The sequence below is a fragment of the Sarcophilus harrisii genome, chromosome 6 (assembly GCF_902635505.1).
Source record: "Sarcophilus harrisii chromosome 6, mSarHar1.11, whole genome shotgun sequence".
Taxonomy (NCBI): Eukaryota; Metazoa; Chordata; class Mammalia; order Dasyuromorphia; family Dasyuridae; genus Sarcophilus; species Sarcophilus harrisii.
Genome location: NC_045431.1, coordinates 152,528,761 through 152,548,556, shown reverse-complemented (window position 1 = coordinate 152,548,556; position 19,796 = coordinate 152,528,761). Strand labels below are relative to the sequence as shown.

The 19,796-nt window shown below is 33.7% G+C and overlaps 1 protein-coding gene across 8 annotated transcripts in view; it reads left to right on the top strand.

Moving 5' to 3' along the window:
* The window catches only part of WDFY3 (WD repeat and FYVE domain containing 3), a 310,689-nt gene that overhangs the window by 135,769 nt on the left and 155,124 nt on the right, over positions 1 to 19,796 (top strand). For 7 of the 8 annotated variants that reach the window (XM_031942903.1, XM_031942898.1, XM_031942897.1 and 4 more), the window contains 3 exons: positions 6,524 to 6,717; positions 12,177 to 12,634; positions 14,718 to 14,801. In XM_031942903.1, coding sequence (XP_031798763.1) covers positions 6,524 to 6,717; positions 12,177 to 12,634; positions 14,718 to 14,801 — 736 coding nt within the window. The remainder of the gene's footprint in view (positions 1 to 6,523; positions 6,718 to 12,176; positions 12,635 to 14,717; positions 14,802 to 19,796) is intronic. The other variant, XM_031942901.1, reaches the window with a different exon arrangement.

Here is a 19,796-nt window from a genome sequence, read left to right as displayed (position 1 = left end):
AATACTTCTAAGAAATGAAGCAAGATATCATAAATGAAATAAAACTCTAGAACTATTAGTTGAAGAATAAATAACTTAGAACAGAAAATGGTAAACGTGAGCCAAGTAATGAATTCCCTGGAAAATAGAATAGACCAAACAGAGACCAATGACTTCATGAGGCAGTAAAAAATTAGAACAAAATAAAGAGATTTAAAAACATATAAAATGTATGAAGTATCTGTTTTAGAAATTTAAATGACCTGGAAAATAGATCAAGGGGAAGATATTATTATAATCAATGGATTCCATTTAATCCATGATTTTTAAAAAGTGTGAATGTTTTGTCTTAAGTAATTATAATTGAAATCTTCCCAGATCTATTAGAAGAAGAGGGAAAAGTGAAATGTAGAGTTCATTGATCATCATCTGAAAGAAAATCCTTAAAGGAAAAAGTCCTGGGAATGTTATAGTTAGATTTCAGAGCTTCTAATGGAAAACAGCTACAATGCAAAAATTCAAGTATGTAGAAATCTGTCAGGAATGCATTATTTGCTGGCTTCAAGTACAAAACAGGAGATCTTAAAAAAGTGTGCCCAAAAGGCAAAAGATGTGGATGTATAAGCAAGAAAAACTTATTCTACGAAACTTAAGAAGAAAATAAGGACCTTTAATGGAATAGATAAAAGAACTTTCAAGTATATTAATGATAAAACCAGAGCAGACTAGAATTTTGAAAATGAAAACATAAAATTCTGGGGATACCTGGAATTGTGTGTGGGATGTGTGTGTGTGTGTGTGTGTGTGTGTGTGATTGGAAGGCACTATGGGACTTTATATTGTTAAAGGACTAGCATTCTAATAAGGGGAAGAAGGGAAAGAAAAGGACTGATAAAATAAATAGATCATTATTGAAAGAAGAATTTACTCTTTTTCATAATGAAAACTACAAACATAAAAAAAGGGTTTGGGGGATCAGGCCTCATTCTTAACCTCAATTGAAAAAGCAGAATTAGTAATTATCCCTTCCACGTTGCAGGGATAAGGGCAAGGTGCACCCAGAATCAGTAAAATCAATGTAAAACTTTTGACCCTCCCTGCATACAAGAGAAGTCTAAATTAGTATGTTACTAAAGGATAAAATATATTGATATCATATGATAATACACACACACATATTTTATGCATTTTTGAGTTTTAAACTTTTTTCTGTATTGTCTCTTGGCCTTTGCATATCATTTATGGATTCTGCAAAACTTCCCCCCAAATTCACGTTCATTTTCTTATAGTGATCCATAGTATATTGAAACAACAATGTTGGAAGCAATAACTATACATTCACACACAGAAAACGCACACACACAGAGTTTGGAAGGATATGATTGAGGGAAGATATTACTAGGAGAGAATATGATTAAGCTAAGCAAAACAAACTTCCTCAATCTTAAGTGGAGATTAAGAAGAAAACAAACCCCCCCCAAAAAAAATCAGAGAACTGGACACTAAAAGGGGCCTATTAAATAGGAAAATAGGAAATGGCAGAATAAATTGTGCTGTATACATTTAATAGAATATCATTATGCTGAAACATCCCTGCAAGCAATTATTTCCAAGAATCCTGGAAAGTAAAAACTGAAGCAGTTAAAAAACAAGTAGACCCTAGAGAACAACATATGCAAAGACAAGAACTTCTAAAGAACATCTTTAAGAACGCTGATCAAATAACTATCCAGCATGTCACCAGTATGTTTTTCATGATGAAACATGCTTTTCTATCTCCTTATACTCCTGGAAAAAGAAAAGGAAAAACACAACTTTCATAACAGAGCATACTATTTCATTCTGCACATAAAGTTGAGTAGTATGGTTTTCGTGGATTCAGAGTGGGGAGAGAGACATGCTTTTTTTGACCATGACCTTAGCAGAGATTTGTTTTAACTGTGTTTATTTGGTACAAGAATTTGTTTTGTTTTTGTTAAATATTTTTATCAGATGGCAGGGAGGAAGAATTGTGTGATTATTGAAACATTTTAAAAACTGCAACAGAAGATGGAAGAAAGTTGAGAAAACCCAGATGAGAGCATTTCATTTGTTAGTAGCTTTTAAAATAAGAGATATTAAAAAAATTCATAGTTCCATATACTATCATCTTCTTTTATTCTGTTATATGTGGGTCCATGTCCCCTCCCCCATCCTTTTTTTTTTTTTTTTTTTTTGGTATTAAGTTCATGACAACAATGACAACAACAACAAAATCCATTCATGAGTTGTATTTGTGAATTTTCATTTATTCCTGGAATAATATTTCTTCTTAAAATATTAGGTTTCTTGCTCTTTTGGATTTATAGGAAAGGGACAAATCAATATAAAGTTACTAAAATAATCAAACAAATTAAAATTTAGTTCAGAGCCAAAAGTTGTCATCCACATTTATTAAGCATCTACTTTGTACCAAGCACTGTGCTAAGTTCTGAGGACACAAAGGCAAAAAAAAAAAAAAAATATATATATATATATATATATATATCTTGCCCTTGAAGAGTCTAATGGGGGAGATGGCACAAGCAAAAAACTAAGTATAAACAGGATATATTCAAAATAAATTGGAAATAATTACTAGAGAGAAGGAAGGCACTAACTTTAAAGAGTATCAGAAAAGGCTTATTGCTAACACTGGAATTTGACTTGAAATTTAAGAAGAAGCAAGAAAATGAATTGAATTTGGAATTGGTTTAAGATGTCTATGGGACATCCACTTTGAGGTGTTCATTAGGCATTTGGAGCTTTGACTAGAGGTCAGAGGTGAGGAAACCAAATAAAGAAAATGAGCATCATCTGGCTCATATTAGTACTCTCATATATATGACTGAATGTTTCTGAAATGTATGTTTATCCTTTCCTTTATCTAGACTAAATACTTTCTAGGCTAATAGTTTATTATTCAGTATACTCTCCTATAATCATTTTAAAACATTATTGTAGCTTTCTTTTAAATCCTTCCCAAGTTTTATACCTGTAATTATATAGAGATCAGGATTGCTCATAACCTTTTAGTAAAAAGGAATGCAGGTACTACAGAAATATATTTATTATTTCAGTTTTATCATTTTATTATCATGTCTTCCTTAAATAAATTTCGTAAGTTTTTGCTTTTGAAACTGATTTTTTCGTTGTATGTAAATTAAATTGCAATTGAGTTCTTTTTGCAAGGTAATCGCATAAATATAGTTTAGCATCTAGACTTTCATAGTCTTTGAATTTTTATTCTTTCTTGGCAAAATTTCTGTGCTCACAAATAATATCTATATTTAGATAATAAAATAATTTCAGAACTGAAAAGAACACCTTTTTAAAGGCATTTGAAATTGTTTTATACAAATGTTTCAAAAATAATCAGGCACTTTTCTGATTATTCTAGAAATTTCTCAAAAGTAGATTAAATGAAGTATCATTGCAAATCACTACCTTTTAAATTTTATTACTTCTCTAGCCCTGTAATTCAGACATGATTAGATTAGTATTAGATAGCACCTTAAAATTTAAATCAGTTTTATGCTGCATCTTGTGAGATTTCCTATTTAAATGAAAATGAAAGTAAGAAAACAAAATCTGAAACCATCCAGAATTCATTTCCTAGACATGAACCCTTCTCGATGCTACTTTATTTAGTAATAGAGAAGGTAAGATGTGGTTGGGTTTAGGGGAAAGACAGCTAGTTCCATTTTGGGTATAGTGAGTTCATGATGTCTGGAGAGTGGTTTGAGGTTGGTGTAGGATAGCTGGATGTAAGCATCGTGAGCAGAGAGATAGTAATTAAATCTATGGTAGCTGATGAGATCACCGAGTTGTTGTTGCTGTTTGTCCTTTGTTCTTAGAGACCAGAACTTCAGGGAGGTGATGTCACGGCCTGCTAGTGGATTGGATTTGAGTGAGGGAGAACTCACATTCATTCACCTGCCTCCCTTTCCCCTCCACATCATCTGGCTCCAGTGGCTAGCTATAGAGCAGGACCCCTGGATGCAGTGGGAAACCTAGGCCTTTTTAAGCTGGGTCTCAGGTTGACTGAGACAACATCCATTCAGTGATTAAGGTTAGGTATGAAAGAAATGAGGCAAAGAATGACTTTTTTTACCTAGTCAGAAAAAAAACCTAAACAAGTAAAATATTACAGAAGAGGGCCTGTGATAGAGCTCTGACAGACACCTATGGTCAGTTAGAGAGCATGATCTGGATGAGGATCCTCAGAGCAGACTGAGAAAGAATGGTTAGAGAAGTAGGAGGAAAGCCAGGAAGGCGTACTTTTCTGAAAACCTAGAGAGAAAAGAATATTAAGGAGAGAGCAATTAACAGGGTCAAAGATTATAGAGATCAGGGAAAATGAAGATTGATGAAAGGTCATTGGATTTGGTAACTAAGAAGTCATTGGGTACTGAAGAGTAGTTTTGATTTAAAGATGAGATCAGAAGCTTAATTGTAAGAGATTAAGAAGAAGATGAGAGAAGAGAAAGTAGAAACATTTGTTGTAAGGACAATAGTTTGTATGATGGATAGCCAGCAACATGGTCATGTTTTTAAGCAAAGGGGCTAGCTTTGGAGTTAGAGGACCTGAATTGAGATTGTCCTTTCTGTGGTTTGAGACAAGCCATTTATCCACTATGAATCTATAGCTTTCTTATTTATAAAATTAAAGTATTGAACTGAGTGACTTCCAAGGACCCTGTTAGGTTGAAACCTCTAATCTTAATATGTATTTGTAGTTAAAAAATTGAATGCTCAATAAAAATCAGTTAAGTACATAAAAAAACCCAAGTTTAACAAATATTCCTATCATTCTGTTCATTAAGCAGTTATTAAATACTGCTTCTTTTTAGAAAGAACAAAATATTAGGACAGATGATACATTAATTAATGTAAAATCACTTTTCAAATAGTCTGATCTTCAGAGAAGGTCATGAATAGTAATAAAAGAACTAAATGAACATAACTGAGCACATTGCATATTACTTGTGATATATTACACATAGAAAAATAGTTCTCCTTTCTCACTTTCAAAACTCTGGGCCAGTTAATTTTTGTTAAGCAAAAATATATGTTGCCACTTATATAATTGACCATGCTTTTATGGAAGTCTTTTTTACATTATAGTTATTTACATCATATTTTACATTATATTACATTTCATATTTTATATTATATTTATATACCATGTTAGTTCAACCATTTCTTGGTTGATGAGCACCCCTTTTGTTATCAGAAAGTGAAGACAGGCTTACTAATTGTGGCCTGAATTAATAAAACAGTAAGTAATGGAATATTATTGCATTGCAAAGAATTACTAAAGAAATTTGGGAAGAAAAAAATGAATTAATATACTGTGAGCTGAATCAGGAGAAAATATCTCTTTCAAGGTAGTCTTGAAGTCTTTCTAAATTATCTTTTACTGGTTTTTAATTTTTTTAGGAATTCATATTATGTTTTCGGTTTTCTCTCTGGGTCTATGTTTCATATTATAGGATAAGAATTGATTGTTAGTAGTAATATGTTAATGTATTGTTGAACAAATTAATTCTTTCACTTTTGTTTTGAGGCAGTATTACCCACATATTATTTGTAACCACCTAAGGATTGTGTATGACTATTTTTCCTGGTTCTTTTCAATTAGTATCCATGCTTGTTTGTCATTATTTTTATTTGTTCCCTAAGAAAATGTTATCTAAATTTACCACCTCTTCTAGGTGATACAGGTGATACTTCTAACTAAAACTAGCTATCATAGATTGGGGTTAAGTTCCCTGGTGTGAGTAACTAACTTTCAAAGGAATTGGGAAAAATTCCCACTTCTGTTTGAAATCCCAATTCCTTTAGGATTTATCTATTTAAAGCCCTCCATAGGTTGGCTAATTTATTTGTTCAGTCAGTTATCTAGTTGCTTTAACTGTCAGAGAAGTGTTCATTAAGGAATCAGGGCAGTATAATTTTACAGCTTGTTTTACATCCTATTTTAATGAACACCTTGTAATGATATTCTGGGCTGTCTATGACTACTATTACCTGAAAGTGGCCAATTCTTCCCTTATGTTAACAAAACTATCTTTTACCTTTTAGTAGTTTATAGAATGTGTTTTAGCTTTCCTGGTCCCATTTCAAAAGTCTTTCCATTTGAATCTTCTTTATTTATTATCATCATTATTGCTAATGATGATACTAATGATTTTTATATTACAGTATATATATTCCCTGATTTCTACTAAAAGTATTTATGGATAACTCAGATTCTACTTAATGTGCTTCTGATCATGTGATAGGTCACCTAGAAACCTTGGGAGGTTGAAGAAAAAAGTTTTATCTGTCATTTGTGGTCATCTTTAAAAATATATTAATATATTATCCCTGCAATCTGAAGTCTTCCTGGTCTTAAACCAGAAAATCAGTTTAAAACTTAAATGTGAACTTCTTTCCCAAAGGGAAACTAGAGTTTATTTTGAAATATTTGAGGAAATTCTAATCTGCCTTACTGTTTTTGTTTGTCTGTTATCCCTTTAAGGGATATTCCGGGAATTTGGAGGCGCAAGGTGTGCCCACAATATTGTCAAGTATCCTCAATGCAGGCAGCATGCTCTAATGATCATCCAGCAATTGGTGCTTTCTCCTAGTGGGGATGATGATATGGGTACTCTCTTAGGATTGATGCATTCAGCTCCACCCACTGAATTACAACTGAAGACTGATATTTTAAGGGTAAGTTTGAAAAGTTTTGTCTTTTTTTCTATAAGCATGTTTGATTCTTTTTAGCTGAGTCATTTAATTGCTTTTAGGATTGAATTAAGATTAATTTTTCAGATTGTAAAGGGTCACTGTGAAAAAGATTTTACAGATCCTCACTGCAATCTGAAACATTGCATATCATATACCTGTGGGAACTGGATTCCCGTCACTCAGTGAGAGACATTACTGCCTAGGTAATTACACCATTTAAGAATATGTAAAGGATTAATCTGTTCCAAACACACAATTAGCTTATGGTTTGTTGATAGAAACAAGGACTGTGCCCTCTGATTTCAGGACAGGATTGATTCTGACTGTTGAAGTTTGCCTCTTATGTATTGACTTTGTTTACTTTCTCATTATGATTTTCTCTGTTGGGCTGCAGTTGACTGCTCTCTTTTTCATAGATCACTTTGTGAGTCTTCCAACCTTTATCTAAAATTTTCATACTACTCATTCTTGATAGTGTAGTAATATTCTATTTGTATTGTCAAAACTCATTCATCCAGTTCCTGATTGTTAATCACTTCTTTGTTTTCCAACTCCTTGTCATCACAGAACTATGCTTCTGTGAACTTTCTATGTATATATAATCTCTCCTGTCTAATCTTTTTTAGGTTCTTAAAACTTGAATGTCTGAATCAAATGGTATGCATGAGTTATGAATTTTCTTTGCATAATCCCAAAATAGTTGAAACATTTCACAGCTTCAGGACAGTGAATTACTGCCACTGTTGTCTCCATGCTCGTGTTACAATGTGTTGTTAGAATTCTTGGTTGGAAGAAACAGATTACACAGGATGAGAATGAATACCTCTTTTTCTTTCTGTAAAAATAAAGACATAATGTATTATTGTCAACAGTAAACATGTTATTGTTTTTTTTTAATGTTAAACTGAAATTGTTTTCCATTGCTTCCTTTTCTTTCTTTCTTTCTTTCTTTCTTTCTTTCTTTCTTTCTTTCTTTCTTTCTTTCTTTCTTTCTTTCTTTCTTTCTTTCTTTCTTTCTTTCTTTCTTTCTTTCCTCCCTCTCTCTCTCTCTCTCTCTCTCTCTCTCTCTCTCTCTTTCTTTCTTTCTCTTTTTTTTGCTGAGACAATTGGGGTTAAGTGACTTACTCAGAATCACACAGTTAGGAAGTGTTAAGTATCTGAGGCCAGATTTGAACTCAGGTCCTCCTTACTTCAGGGCCAGCACTCTATCCACTGTATTATCTAGCTGCCCCCCCTTTTGTTTCTTTTAGTTAAATTCTCCTTTGGGGTAAAATAAAGTTTATCCTATTTTTGATTTATTATATTCTGTCTTCCAACTTGAACAGAGAAAAATAACTTCTAAAGGGAATGTTAATTTAAAATAATAATAGCTAACTTATACATTACACTTAAAGTAACCTTGTGAGATATAGGTGCTATTATTATCTTTTTTCTTTACAGCTAAGGAAACTGAGGCCGAGAGTGATTAAATTACTTGGTCAGGATCACACATTTAGTAATTTCCTGTGACAGGATCTCACTTCAGACAGTTCTGACTCCAATTTTAATGCTTTATCCACGATGGTACTTTGTATCTCAAACAAGAATAAGTGAAATTTGATTCATTCCCAGGAAGGTGAAAAAGTCCAGATTGGTATCAACATTTAGTAATATTTGCAAATTTGAAGTAATTTACTACCAATAATTTAAGTAGAAAAGGAAACAGATGATTTTGAAAAGGTTGAGGAAGTTCCTTGTTCCAGTCATGTTTATATTTGGAAAACAGAGTATTCTCTACTTGCAGTCTGAAGGCACCTTGATTTCCTGAAGTCATGGTGCTGTACATTTCTCCTCCAACTGTTGGAATCTTTATAAACTGTTAAGTCATTAGAGTTGATAGAGACAATAATTATCTAATTTAGCATGGTTCAGTATGATTGATCTGATCCTACTAGGAGATGTTATGGGCCAGAACTTGAAACAAGGTACTAAGTACAACTGATAGACAATAATGCCTGTGTTCACACCTTTAGCGAGCTCTTATAAGCAATAAGTATTTAAGTACTCATTGGAGTTCACACGTTTGGGAGATTTCAGGGTTTAGTATGAGATAACCCATAATCCCATTCTCTCAGAGGAGGAGTTAGCCTTTGGGAGATCATATATATATATATATAGAGAGAGAGAGGAAGCTCTTAGAGTTTCAAGAGAGTTATTTGGGAACATTGACTGGGGTTGGAGAGGAGCACTCTGGGAGGAAGCCCACAAGCCCTCTCTCCGAGGCAAGAGAGATTCATTGCATCTTCCACCTTGGTGCTGGCTGGAGTCTGAAGAAAGCAGAGGCAAAGAACAAAGCTGCAAGAGCTCTTGGAACCAAGCAGAAAGATAGGCCTCTAAGAAAACTAACCGGGCTATATTGGAGACAATAAAAGATCTGAACTTTTAGCACATGGCTGGGTGATAATTACTTTTACTGAAACTAAAGCTGCCTCCAGAAAACCTCCCCCGAGAAACCTCTCTCCCAGAGAGAACTATTATTATTATAAAAAAGAAAAACACCAACATCCAACCCCTTCATTTTACAAATTGGGAAACAGCCCTAGAAGGCAAAGTGATTTTAACAAAAGTAACACAGGGAAGAGGTGTCAGGGGCAGGATTACGAGAGGAAGGCCTCCAGCACATTGGGAGGATGGGAAGCCATGGAAGTCTTGGATTCTGTGAGTTTGATTATGCTGCTGATACCCGATGTCTGTCAAAGTAACATAAGATAAGAAACTAGGGTTTGATGGGGTAGAGGCAGATTGGCACCAAACATGAAGCATTTGGTAGTTCTCTGCAGTTTTGTTCTTCTCACCTTCTCCCCCTGCTTTGCTGTGGGTCTGTAGGAAGGGGCAACAGTATCAGAGGTGTCATTTAGAACCCTTTTCCAAGCTGTAGTGTGAGCTCAGAAAAAGTTCGTTTTTCAGTGCCACTGGGTAATTTTAAAATGTGTTAGCATAAGCAAATGTGTTACAGCAGATCTTGCCACTTTCTTTAAATGTACTTTTTCTAATATGAGGGGTGTAAGCTGCTGTTCTTTATAAAAGAGGAAAATTTCTTTGAAATTATTTTTAGAATATTTAATAAATAATAGAGCCTTTGTCCATTAAGTCACAGTGCTGCATCAAATCATCAGATGATGGTGCTGCTAACTTTGGTTCTCAGAGCTTTTGCTAGCATAGTGTACTCTGGCATATTTGATCTGTGATCTTGGAGAGATTGCGTAAAGACCTAGCAATAGTCTGTCAGTATCTGTCAGCCTGTCCTCTAAAGACTGGATTGACTGAATTCACAAGTCTTAACCTTAGGAGGTTGAGCAAGAAGTGATTTTGTTTTTCCCCTTTGGCCACAATGATTCACAAAGATCATTTCCTAAGATATTAATTAGGAGGGATATGCTCTTTGCTGGTGTAGGAAGTAACCCCAGCAATGAAATCTCAGACCCTTGAAGATTTGAGGTAAGTAATATTATAGGGAGAGGAAAAGAAAAAGGCAGAAAGATAGCAAAAATAGCAGCTCAAAAAAATTTGCAGTTATTTGCTTATTTCAAGGATGTGCAACGTTATGCAAGTATTCACATAGTATTAGTAGCTTCATTGTGTCAGAACGAATGGTATGTCTGCTGCAACTTCATTTGAAGTTTTTAAAATAAAATTTTTAATCACATTATTTGATATTTATAGAATTTCCTACTGGATCTCCTATAAATTTTGAATGTAGTCATAACAAAACTCATTAGTTTCTACTTTTCCCCTAATCTTCCTTTCTTCCCAATTTTCCTGCTACAATCAAAAGTACCACTATTATTCCAGGCTCACAGTTTCCATATCATCCTTGATTCCTCTTTCACATGTAACCCAAATATTCAGTCTATTGTTAAATCCTTTTTGCCATTACATCTTTCTACTCACCCAGCTTCTGCCTAATATATGCTCTTATCACCTTATACCTAGACTGTTGCAATAGCCATCATTTTGTCTCTCTTCTTATCCTTCCCTTTATTCCCGGCTCCATGTCTTTTCAGGGACTATTTCCTGTGCAGCAAATATTTTTCTTTACATATCTGTCTGCTGGCTTCCCTGGTTTCCTTCAAGACTCAGATCACATTCCACCTTCTGTAGGAGACCTTTCCTGATCTACCTACCCTCCCAGTGCATATCCCTTCACTCAGATATTAGCTTCTACTTGTAGTTATACATCTTATATATGCATAGTTATTTGCATGTTGTTTTCCCCCTTAGAAAATGAGTTCTTTGAAACCAGGGACCATATATTTACATTCCTTATATCCTAAGCTCAAGTATTTAGTAAATGTGTGTTGACATTTTCCTACTCCTTATCTTCCAAATCAACTCCTGTTCTTCACATCACTGTTTCTATTAATAGTACTACCTTTCTCCTGATCTTGGATTTTTCCTTTATTTAAAGCATTCAATTATTTGCCATGTTATACAAATTCTATCTACAATATCTATCTTGAATCTGTCTCCTCCATGTTTCTACTGCCACATCTTAGTTTAAACCCACATTGTAGCTTTCTTTGGATAATTACACTATTCTCAATTCCTGTTGTTGTCAAAAGTATTCTTGTCTTATAGAAGCTTCCTCTGCTAAAAATATTCAATAGTTTCCAATTTAGTCTTATTTTCTTGCATTCATGTTTCTCAGCCAGACATTCACAGTCTTCCATAATATACACTCAACCTATATTTTCAGTCTCATGCCATATTAGGTATATACATGCATCCTACACTTCAAAAGCATTTTTTTGGGGGGGAGGTTGCTATTCTCCAAATAATGTCTTGTGCTCTTCTACATTTGCCTTTTCTCATTTTCTTTTGCCCTTACTCCCATTGTTATCTATCAAAATGTGATCCATCTGCCCAAGATCATCTCAGAGACCTTTCTGAAAACCCAGATGTGAGTTTATTTATCCTCTAGACCTCTTGGACAATTGTATACTTTTTTCTTTGCATTTATAGATTGTTTTTCTAATTGCTTTACTTAATTTATCTAGTACTGAATTTGGAGTAGGGGAGATTTGAGTTTACAAACCAGCAAAGACTTACCTGACTATGAAAAGTCATGTAATCTCTCCCATCCTGTTTTCTCATCTGTAAAATGGTAGTAGTAATCCTGTAGCTCTTACAAACTACAGATTGTTGTGAGATTCCAGTGGCATACTATGTGAAGCATTTTGTACACCTTAGAGTGCTATCTATATAAGCTTAAGTTATTATTATCTGGCCAGATAGTGCCTTACATAAAAGTAATTGTTTTTTCTTTAAATCATCACATAGTTTGTCTTTAGATGTTGAGTTGATATTTGTTGAATTGTAATTAAAAGAATTCCTTAGTTCACTACACAAAATTGCTTCTTTTCGTTTCTGTATTTCATGGTGGTATTTTTGTATTTTTGCAGGCCCTCCTCTCAGTTTTACGAGAGAGTCATCGCACAAGAACAGTTTTTAGGAAAGTTGGAGGATTTGTCTACATTACGTCTTTGCTTGTTGCCATGGAAAGATCTTTGAGTTGTCCACCGAAGAATGGTTGGGAGAAAGTGAATCAGAATCAAGTTTTTGAACTTCTTCATACAGTTTTCTGTACATTGACTGCAGCAATGCGTTATGAACCAGCTAACTCTCATTTCTTCAAAACAGAGATCCAGTATGAGAAACTTGCAGATGCTGTCCGATTTCTTGGTTGCTTTTCAGACTTAAGGAAGATAAGCCCCTTAAATGTTTTTCCCTCAAATACCCAACCATTTCAGCGACTATTAGAAGATGACTTAACATCTATTGACTCTGTCTCACCCACATTACGACACTGCAGTAAACTATTTATTTATCTCTACAAAGTAGCCACAGATTCCTTCGATAGGTAAGGTTGTGCTTTTCCCTGAATTCTCCTGTTCAGAGTGCATGGTCTCAATAAATTTTGATACATTTAAGCTATCATCATATATTTTAATCTTTTTAGGATTTATAACCTCTCTACTTTCAAAAGACAATTCAACTTCACAGTCTGCCTTTCTGGTAAATGTTCCTAGTGTTTTGATGTTTCCCTGGTATCCGGTTTACATAGTGACCATTACTTCTCCCAGGAGTACAAATCACAACCTTTCCCCCTACAGGCAGTTTCAAGAGCTGCTGTGACTAACCAAATCCTTCTTTACTTGGGAGCCAGTCTTCTTCTGAGGAGCTTTTCAAGATGTTCAGACAATAACCAGACATATATTCAGTTACCACCATTGAGCTTAAAGCCTCTGTAATTTTTATTATGGGAGGTTTTAGTTAATGAGATACTTTCCAAGTGCTCAGCCACACTTCTGTTCTCACAAAGGAGGGCATCACATTAGGAATTTAATTGAGGTTCAGTTAAAAAATCCAAAACTTATCTGATTATACTAGTGAAATATCCATAAATTCAGTTTTACATATAGCTAATAACATTGTACTTCCAAGAACTCTTTGACATTATATACTCTAAATTTAAGTTTACCTTTATTTTAGTAAGAATAGATGTACATGGAAGGCTATCAGTGTGAAACATTATATAGATTTTCAGAGTTTTCTGGTAAGTTGGTTCATTGTATACAACTTTTTTTTTCCTTTAGAGAAAAAAAAGCAAATTATAAGTATTGGATCTCTAGGAGAGGATGTGGAGAAGGATACAGTGGACAATATGGTAGATTTGAAAACAAGATAAGAAAACTTTCAAAAAGTATTACACTTGAGCTTAATGATTCTGGTTGGTAAATGGAAAATGATCATCTTCATAAATATCATTTTTGATGACTTTCCCTATTTTACTCCTTTTTTTTAATGATATATTAAATGCCTGTTATGATATACTTTGAAAAATTATACCAAAATTTATGTTCTGAGAAGATTGTTAAAGTTAAAGGTTGCAGGGTTAGGGATTATAATAAGAAACATAACTATATAATACTTAACATTTCTTGCATTATCTCTTTAATTAAATCTCCTAAAAATAACATAAAAGGAATGACATTGTTACTTTTTCTAGGTATTATCACCATCTACTTAATGGTTATTAGAGTTTATTTGACAAAATAAAGGAGTTGTTCCATTAGTCTTTGCATAATCAATAATAGATAACCTTGATAAATGTCTTCAATATTGAACATTTGTTAGCTAATTTTCCTTTTACAGATTCTATTGGAAATTGTTCTGACTTTCTAAAACTATTAACTCACTCTTGAAGCCTTCCTAAGAACAACTGAGTCTTTAATCTATTTAAGTAGATATGTATTCAGGTATAGTAAAATTGTCATGTCAGTTTTTCATTTCTTTTTCTAAAAAAAATCTAGTGATGTCTTTGATTTAAGGATAAAAGACTTGAATACAAATATTTTTGAAAAATTATTCATATATTATTGAATTTGTGTTTTATACCACTATAATCCCTTTATCTATTCAAGCTGTGGTTTCTTCATGCTCAGATTTGACCTCTTATTTGTTTCTTGATTTTTTTTCCCTTCTCTTTGAGATTCCTCATTTATTATTAATAAATTACTAAATTTCCAAGGAAATTTTAGGCATAACATTATTGCATAGTAAATAGGAAACTGACTATAAAGTCCAGGAAAACCTCTAGTACTTTAAATTGCATGCAATATGCCAACCTTGACTTGGTAAAAAGTTCCTTACTAGGAGTTCCCCACATTGATAAAATTGCTGATTTGGTGTATATAAAATAGGAAATGGAAAATATGGTAGGTGAAATGGAATTGCTTTGTGGAGCAAACATCTGTGCCATGCATGCCTTCCTTTTCCATGTGATGTGTGTATTATAGTAATGTTCTTTGTTGTTATTGTTGGGTATAAAAAGTGTATTTGATTAAGCTTTTACTGGTATTCTTGTACAGCTAACTAACCTCAGACTTCTTATGCCATTTTCTAACCCCTCTAAACCCCAATGTCTGTTTTGTTACCTGTAGTCATGCAGAACAGATCCCTCCTTGCCTGACAAATGAGTCTTCTCTCCCCTCTCCTTGGGGTACGCCAGCTGTGTCCAGGAAAAGGTACTGACCATATAAGAGAAGGGAGCCTTACTTGGCTTCTTTTCCTTGCTCATTTTCATGTTTGTGTGATCTAGTTTTGCCTTCTTCATACTGCTGTTGGGTCTAGAATATGTGTTGCTTCTCACTTTTTTTGTCTCTTAATTTTTTTACCCCTTTCTCATTTGTAAAATCTGTGGTTCTCCTGTACTTCTGAAACAAAAAAGTGACTTATAGCACCAAACAGTGAAATGCACAGTCATTTATAAAGATATAGAATTGCTTTTATTTTTTGAGCAGCCATGTTTATTTGAAGTGAATAATTGGAATTATCCATTGATGTTGGAAGTATTCATTTGAATTATTAAAACACTTAATGCTTCCTTTTCTCGCTTCCCTTTTTTTGAAAATATGTGTGTTGTATAGGTATGTACCAGAAAAAGAGAGCAACATTACATGTATGTACACTAAATGTGTGGTGAGAGGAGAAGGTTATCATTCCTTGGGAGTTTCTAATTATTAACAGACTAATCTTAATGTAGACATTTACTCAATTAGACTCAATCAATTTTGTTAGATTTTGTAATCAGAAGGTTTGTTAGGCTAAAGACTATGAAAAATGAACAAAAAATTATTCAAATCTTGAAGTTGCTTTCTAAATTAGTTCATTTGTCAGCTTTCCAGTCCTGTTTTATTTCATATCTTTCTTTATAATACTGGTCCAAATTATAACTTGAAAACTTAGTTGAAGAATAAGTGAGTAATTAATTAAAGGTATATCTAAAATGTATTTGGGGCAAGTATGTGGCCCAGTGGATAGAATGTTGAGCCTGGAGTCTGAAAGACTCATCTTCCTCAGTTCAGATCTGATCTTAGACACTTATTGTGTGATCCTGGGCAAGTCACTTAATTCTGCCTCAATTTTCTCATTTGTAAAATGAACTGGAAAAAGAAATGACAAACCACTCCAATATCTTTGCTAAGAGAATCCCAAGTGAGGAAATGGAGAGTTGGACACAACTGAAAAATAACCACAATTTTTGAAGCTTACTCTGAAGGTAAAAACAAAAACAAACTACAGATTTTATATCTTAGTCACAGAAATATCTTGCTTTCTTCATGAAGCTTTCAAGTCAAGCTTCGTTTTAATGACACTATTTTTACAGCAAGAAAAATACTTTTCTCTCCAAGGAGTCTTGGGGCTTGTTAAGCTGGTGTTTGTTTTCATTTATACTGGAATTATGGCATGAGGTTAGTTGGGAAGAGTTAAGTTTCTGACAGATAAGTGATCTTCTGTGATCATAATGGAAGAGTAGGAGAAGAAAGCCATATTAATGGAGGCTAGTGTGTTTTGCTTGTTGTTGACTATTGCCCATATAAAACAATGATTTTCTATTTTTTATCTTGATGCTTTGTGTGTCTTAGATTTGTTCCCTTCTATTCTCATGTATCAAGATAGGGATGACTTAAGAGGTAAAGTGAATATTGAATTACAGTGTTACTATTTTAAGTTCAGTAAGAGCTATGTAATATTTGTGCTTATATATCTTATGAGAGGCATTGTGGTATAGTAGAGCTCCATACAATACCTCCTCCCTTCCCGGACTCCAATCCCTACCACAGTGTAGTATAGAACAAACTGCTCCATCACATTTAAATTAAGCCTTAAAATTACTAGAACACATTTTGAGAATCTAAGTTCCTTAGCAGTCACAGTAATTTTTCTTGCATTAATTTTTTTTCTCACGGCTTTCTTTTCTTTTTTTTTACCAAACCCCAGCCTACCATAATTTAGCTAAGGCTGACTAGTCCCTGGAACTTTGCCACTTTCCATCCCAAGCAAGGGTCAAAAAAGAAGCAGTTTTTGTGACTGTCTTCAAGTCACCAGGCATGTAATCCAACTTTTCCTGGGCATGTGCCAGGTTCTTGTCTGGACTTACTTCTCACACTCTTACCTAACCTCTGGGTATCAAAGTAGCTCTAACCTACCTTTTCTGCCTTATCATATGCTTTTGTCATGCACTTGATATTCTAACTCAGCTGTACTATTAGATATTTCTGCCTGCTGGGCCTTACTTAGAACATGCTAATGTCTGGAATGATTTCCCCACTAATCTGTCAACTGAAATCCTTTCCATTGTTCAAAGTCCTGCTTATTAGTTGATTGATCAGCAAAGTGTTGAGGATATTTTTTCTTCCTCTCTCCTTCCCTGAAACAAACATTCTTTTTTTCACTATGGGTTCAATTTGACTGAACTAAAAAGTGTGTGAAAAGGAGGGTGGAAAAGTAGGTTGGAGGTATGTTTTGAAGGACTTTAAATGTAAATAACAATGTTTATATATGATTCTAAAGGTAATAAGGAATCATTGGAATTAATTGAACATGGAATTAGTTAATTATCCCTATGATTTAGAAGTATCTTTTTGCTCATTGTATAGAGGAATACTTTATGTTCAGCGATCAACATCTTCATGAAAATTTTCATCATATCCTTGGTTGTTTATGATTTTTCTTTCCTTAAATATCTCATATAACAATGGTCAGATCTTTCCTATTTATTTATTGTTTATTTTGTTTTATATTTATTTGTGTATTTGTCTTATCTCTCTACTAGATTATTCATTTATATCTTGATTAATCTTGGAGTCTTCAGTATTTTACATAGTATGAAGCATTTAAAAACTTTGATAAATTGAATTGTTTAGCTTTTTTTTTTTTAAGCCTATAGCCTTATAGGACATAGGGCCTCCCTTGACAAATAGCTTATCTCCTGTATAAAGGACAGCACTTGCTGTTGGTGTTGTGTGGTAGGGAATTTTTTTTCAGATATTGGTCCAAATAAATGACTGCTATATACATCTCTTCCATTTCTGAAATGTTCTGACTCTGAGCAATGGAATTAGAATTAGGAAGATTGGGTTCAGCTTTTGACCCAGCTTGACCTGGATATTCTCTGAGCTGAGCCTCTCACTTTGAATTCCACATCTGGAATGTGGAATAAGAATACCAGCAGGCCTCATCTGCTGGTATTTGTGGTATTTGTGACATTCCAGTGAAACACTGTGTGTGAAGTACTGGGAAACCTTGAAAGGAATAAATATTACTATTAAGAGGAGCCTTAAGGTGTGCCCTTGGGAACATGGAGTATGCAGTCAAGGAGACGACAACTGGGATTTGGGGCCAGAATTAGACTGTCTGCTCCTCATCAGGTGACTTCATCTTAGATTCAGTGCCATTATCTGTAAAATGAACATAATCATCCCTGTGGCATTTGCCACCCTGGGCTGTTCTGTCAAATGGAATAATGGGTGTAAAGCATTTTGTGAACTTCAGAGCACTATTTGACATCAGCTCTTATTGTGCTCAATGTGTTCCTAGAGATATGATTTCATTCGACTAGCAACATCAGTTTTTGTTCAAGTTTTGTTTGGTGAATTTCAAATTTATATTACTTTTATTTTCAAGTAACTTTCTATTTCCACTCTTTTGCAGAGAGCCATCACTTCTGAAAAAGAGTGGGGGAAAGGGAGTTCAGTGAAATTAGCCACCATGTCAGTTGGGGGTTGGTGAAGCTATCTTCCTCAGATAGCTGAGGACTAAAGTCCTCTGAGATTAAAGTCTCAAAAAACTCAAGCCTTTTGTTTAAACTACATTGTGGGTTAGAATAATCTTGTGAAATTTTTGATTTGTCTTGTAGTGATAGTAAAGCTTCCCTGTGTTTAAAAGATACTGCAATTAAAAAAAAAAAAAAGAAATTTGTCTGATTTCAGTAGCCTTAATTGGATTGATTTAAAATTCTTTATCTACTGGGGTTTTTTTTTTCCAGTGAATGATATAGCACATGTCAATTTTTATAATTGGAAGTAAAATGCACAAGAGGGTTTTTCATTTCCATCTTTTGAATAATAGTTGTTTTAAAGAATTACTTGCACCAACATCTTAGATTTAAATATTTTGATAGAGTTGTGATCTATAAAATTGGATAGTTTGATATCAAAGATTTTACATTTTTGGTTACTTTTAGTTGACTTGTAAAATTGATAATATACTTTAATTGAAGAAAATACTATAGTAGCCTGCATTTTCAGTGAAATTTAATAATTAAATTTGTTTGGGGGGAGAGAAAGATGATGTTTTATTCCTACCTTTAAAGATTTATTTAATTCCTCTAATGAAAAATGAGGCTTGTCACATGCAGGATTGGAGCATCTTTTTTCTTCTTTCCCCTCTGTTTATATTGATCAAAAATAGCTTAGCTAACTACAGTTTGCAGGGTCCAAGCTGGTACCATCCTATTACTGCTATCTTATTTAGGATTATAGATTGCGAGGTGGACAGGACTTTGGAGGTTACTTAGTTTAAGCTTCTCATTTTACAGATGGTAACATTGAGAACAAGGGAGAGAAATTGACTTTCCCCAGACCTCACAGCTCGCAAGCCTTGGAGCGGGATTTGAATTTCAGTCTCCTGATTCAAGAATCAAAATTCCTTCTAGTGCATATTCATACTACTATAGTATAGTTCACTCTCAGCATACCAGCTTCTCCCAAGCAGATCTCAGAAGTTTATCCATGCTCAGTCACCATGGAGTGACATGACTTCATCCTTGGGACAGCCAATATGTGTCTGAAGTGAGATCTGAATATAGGAGGATTTACTGTCTCTAAGATCCACTATACCATGCTGCTTCACATTTACATGTATAAACTATGTGTCTGTTTGACAGAAATTCTAATGTGTATGTGTGTATATATATATATATATATATATATATATATATATATACACAAATATATATATGTATAACATTTTTGTTTAATAGAATTTTAGAAACTTTTATCTCTAGTCATTATGTTAAAACATATTTTATCTTTTTAGTTTTGTTTTCAGTATCATTTATAGTCAGAATATCTTCATGTTAGCAAATTGTCAATTTAAGGAATCTTTGTGGAATATATTATTTTCATTTCCAAAGATAAAAATTGTCTTTAGTCTTCTTTAGTATTGCTTCAGTCACA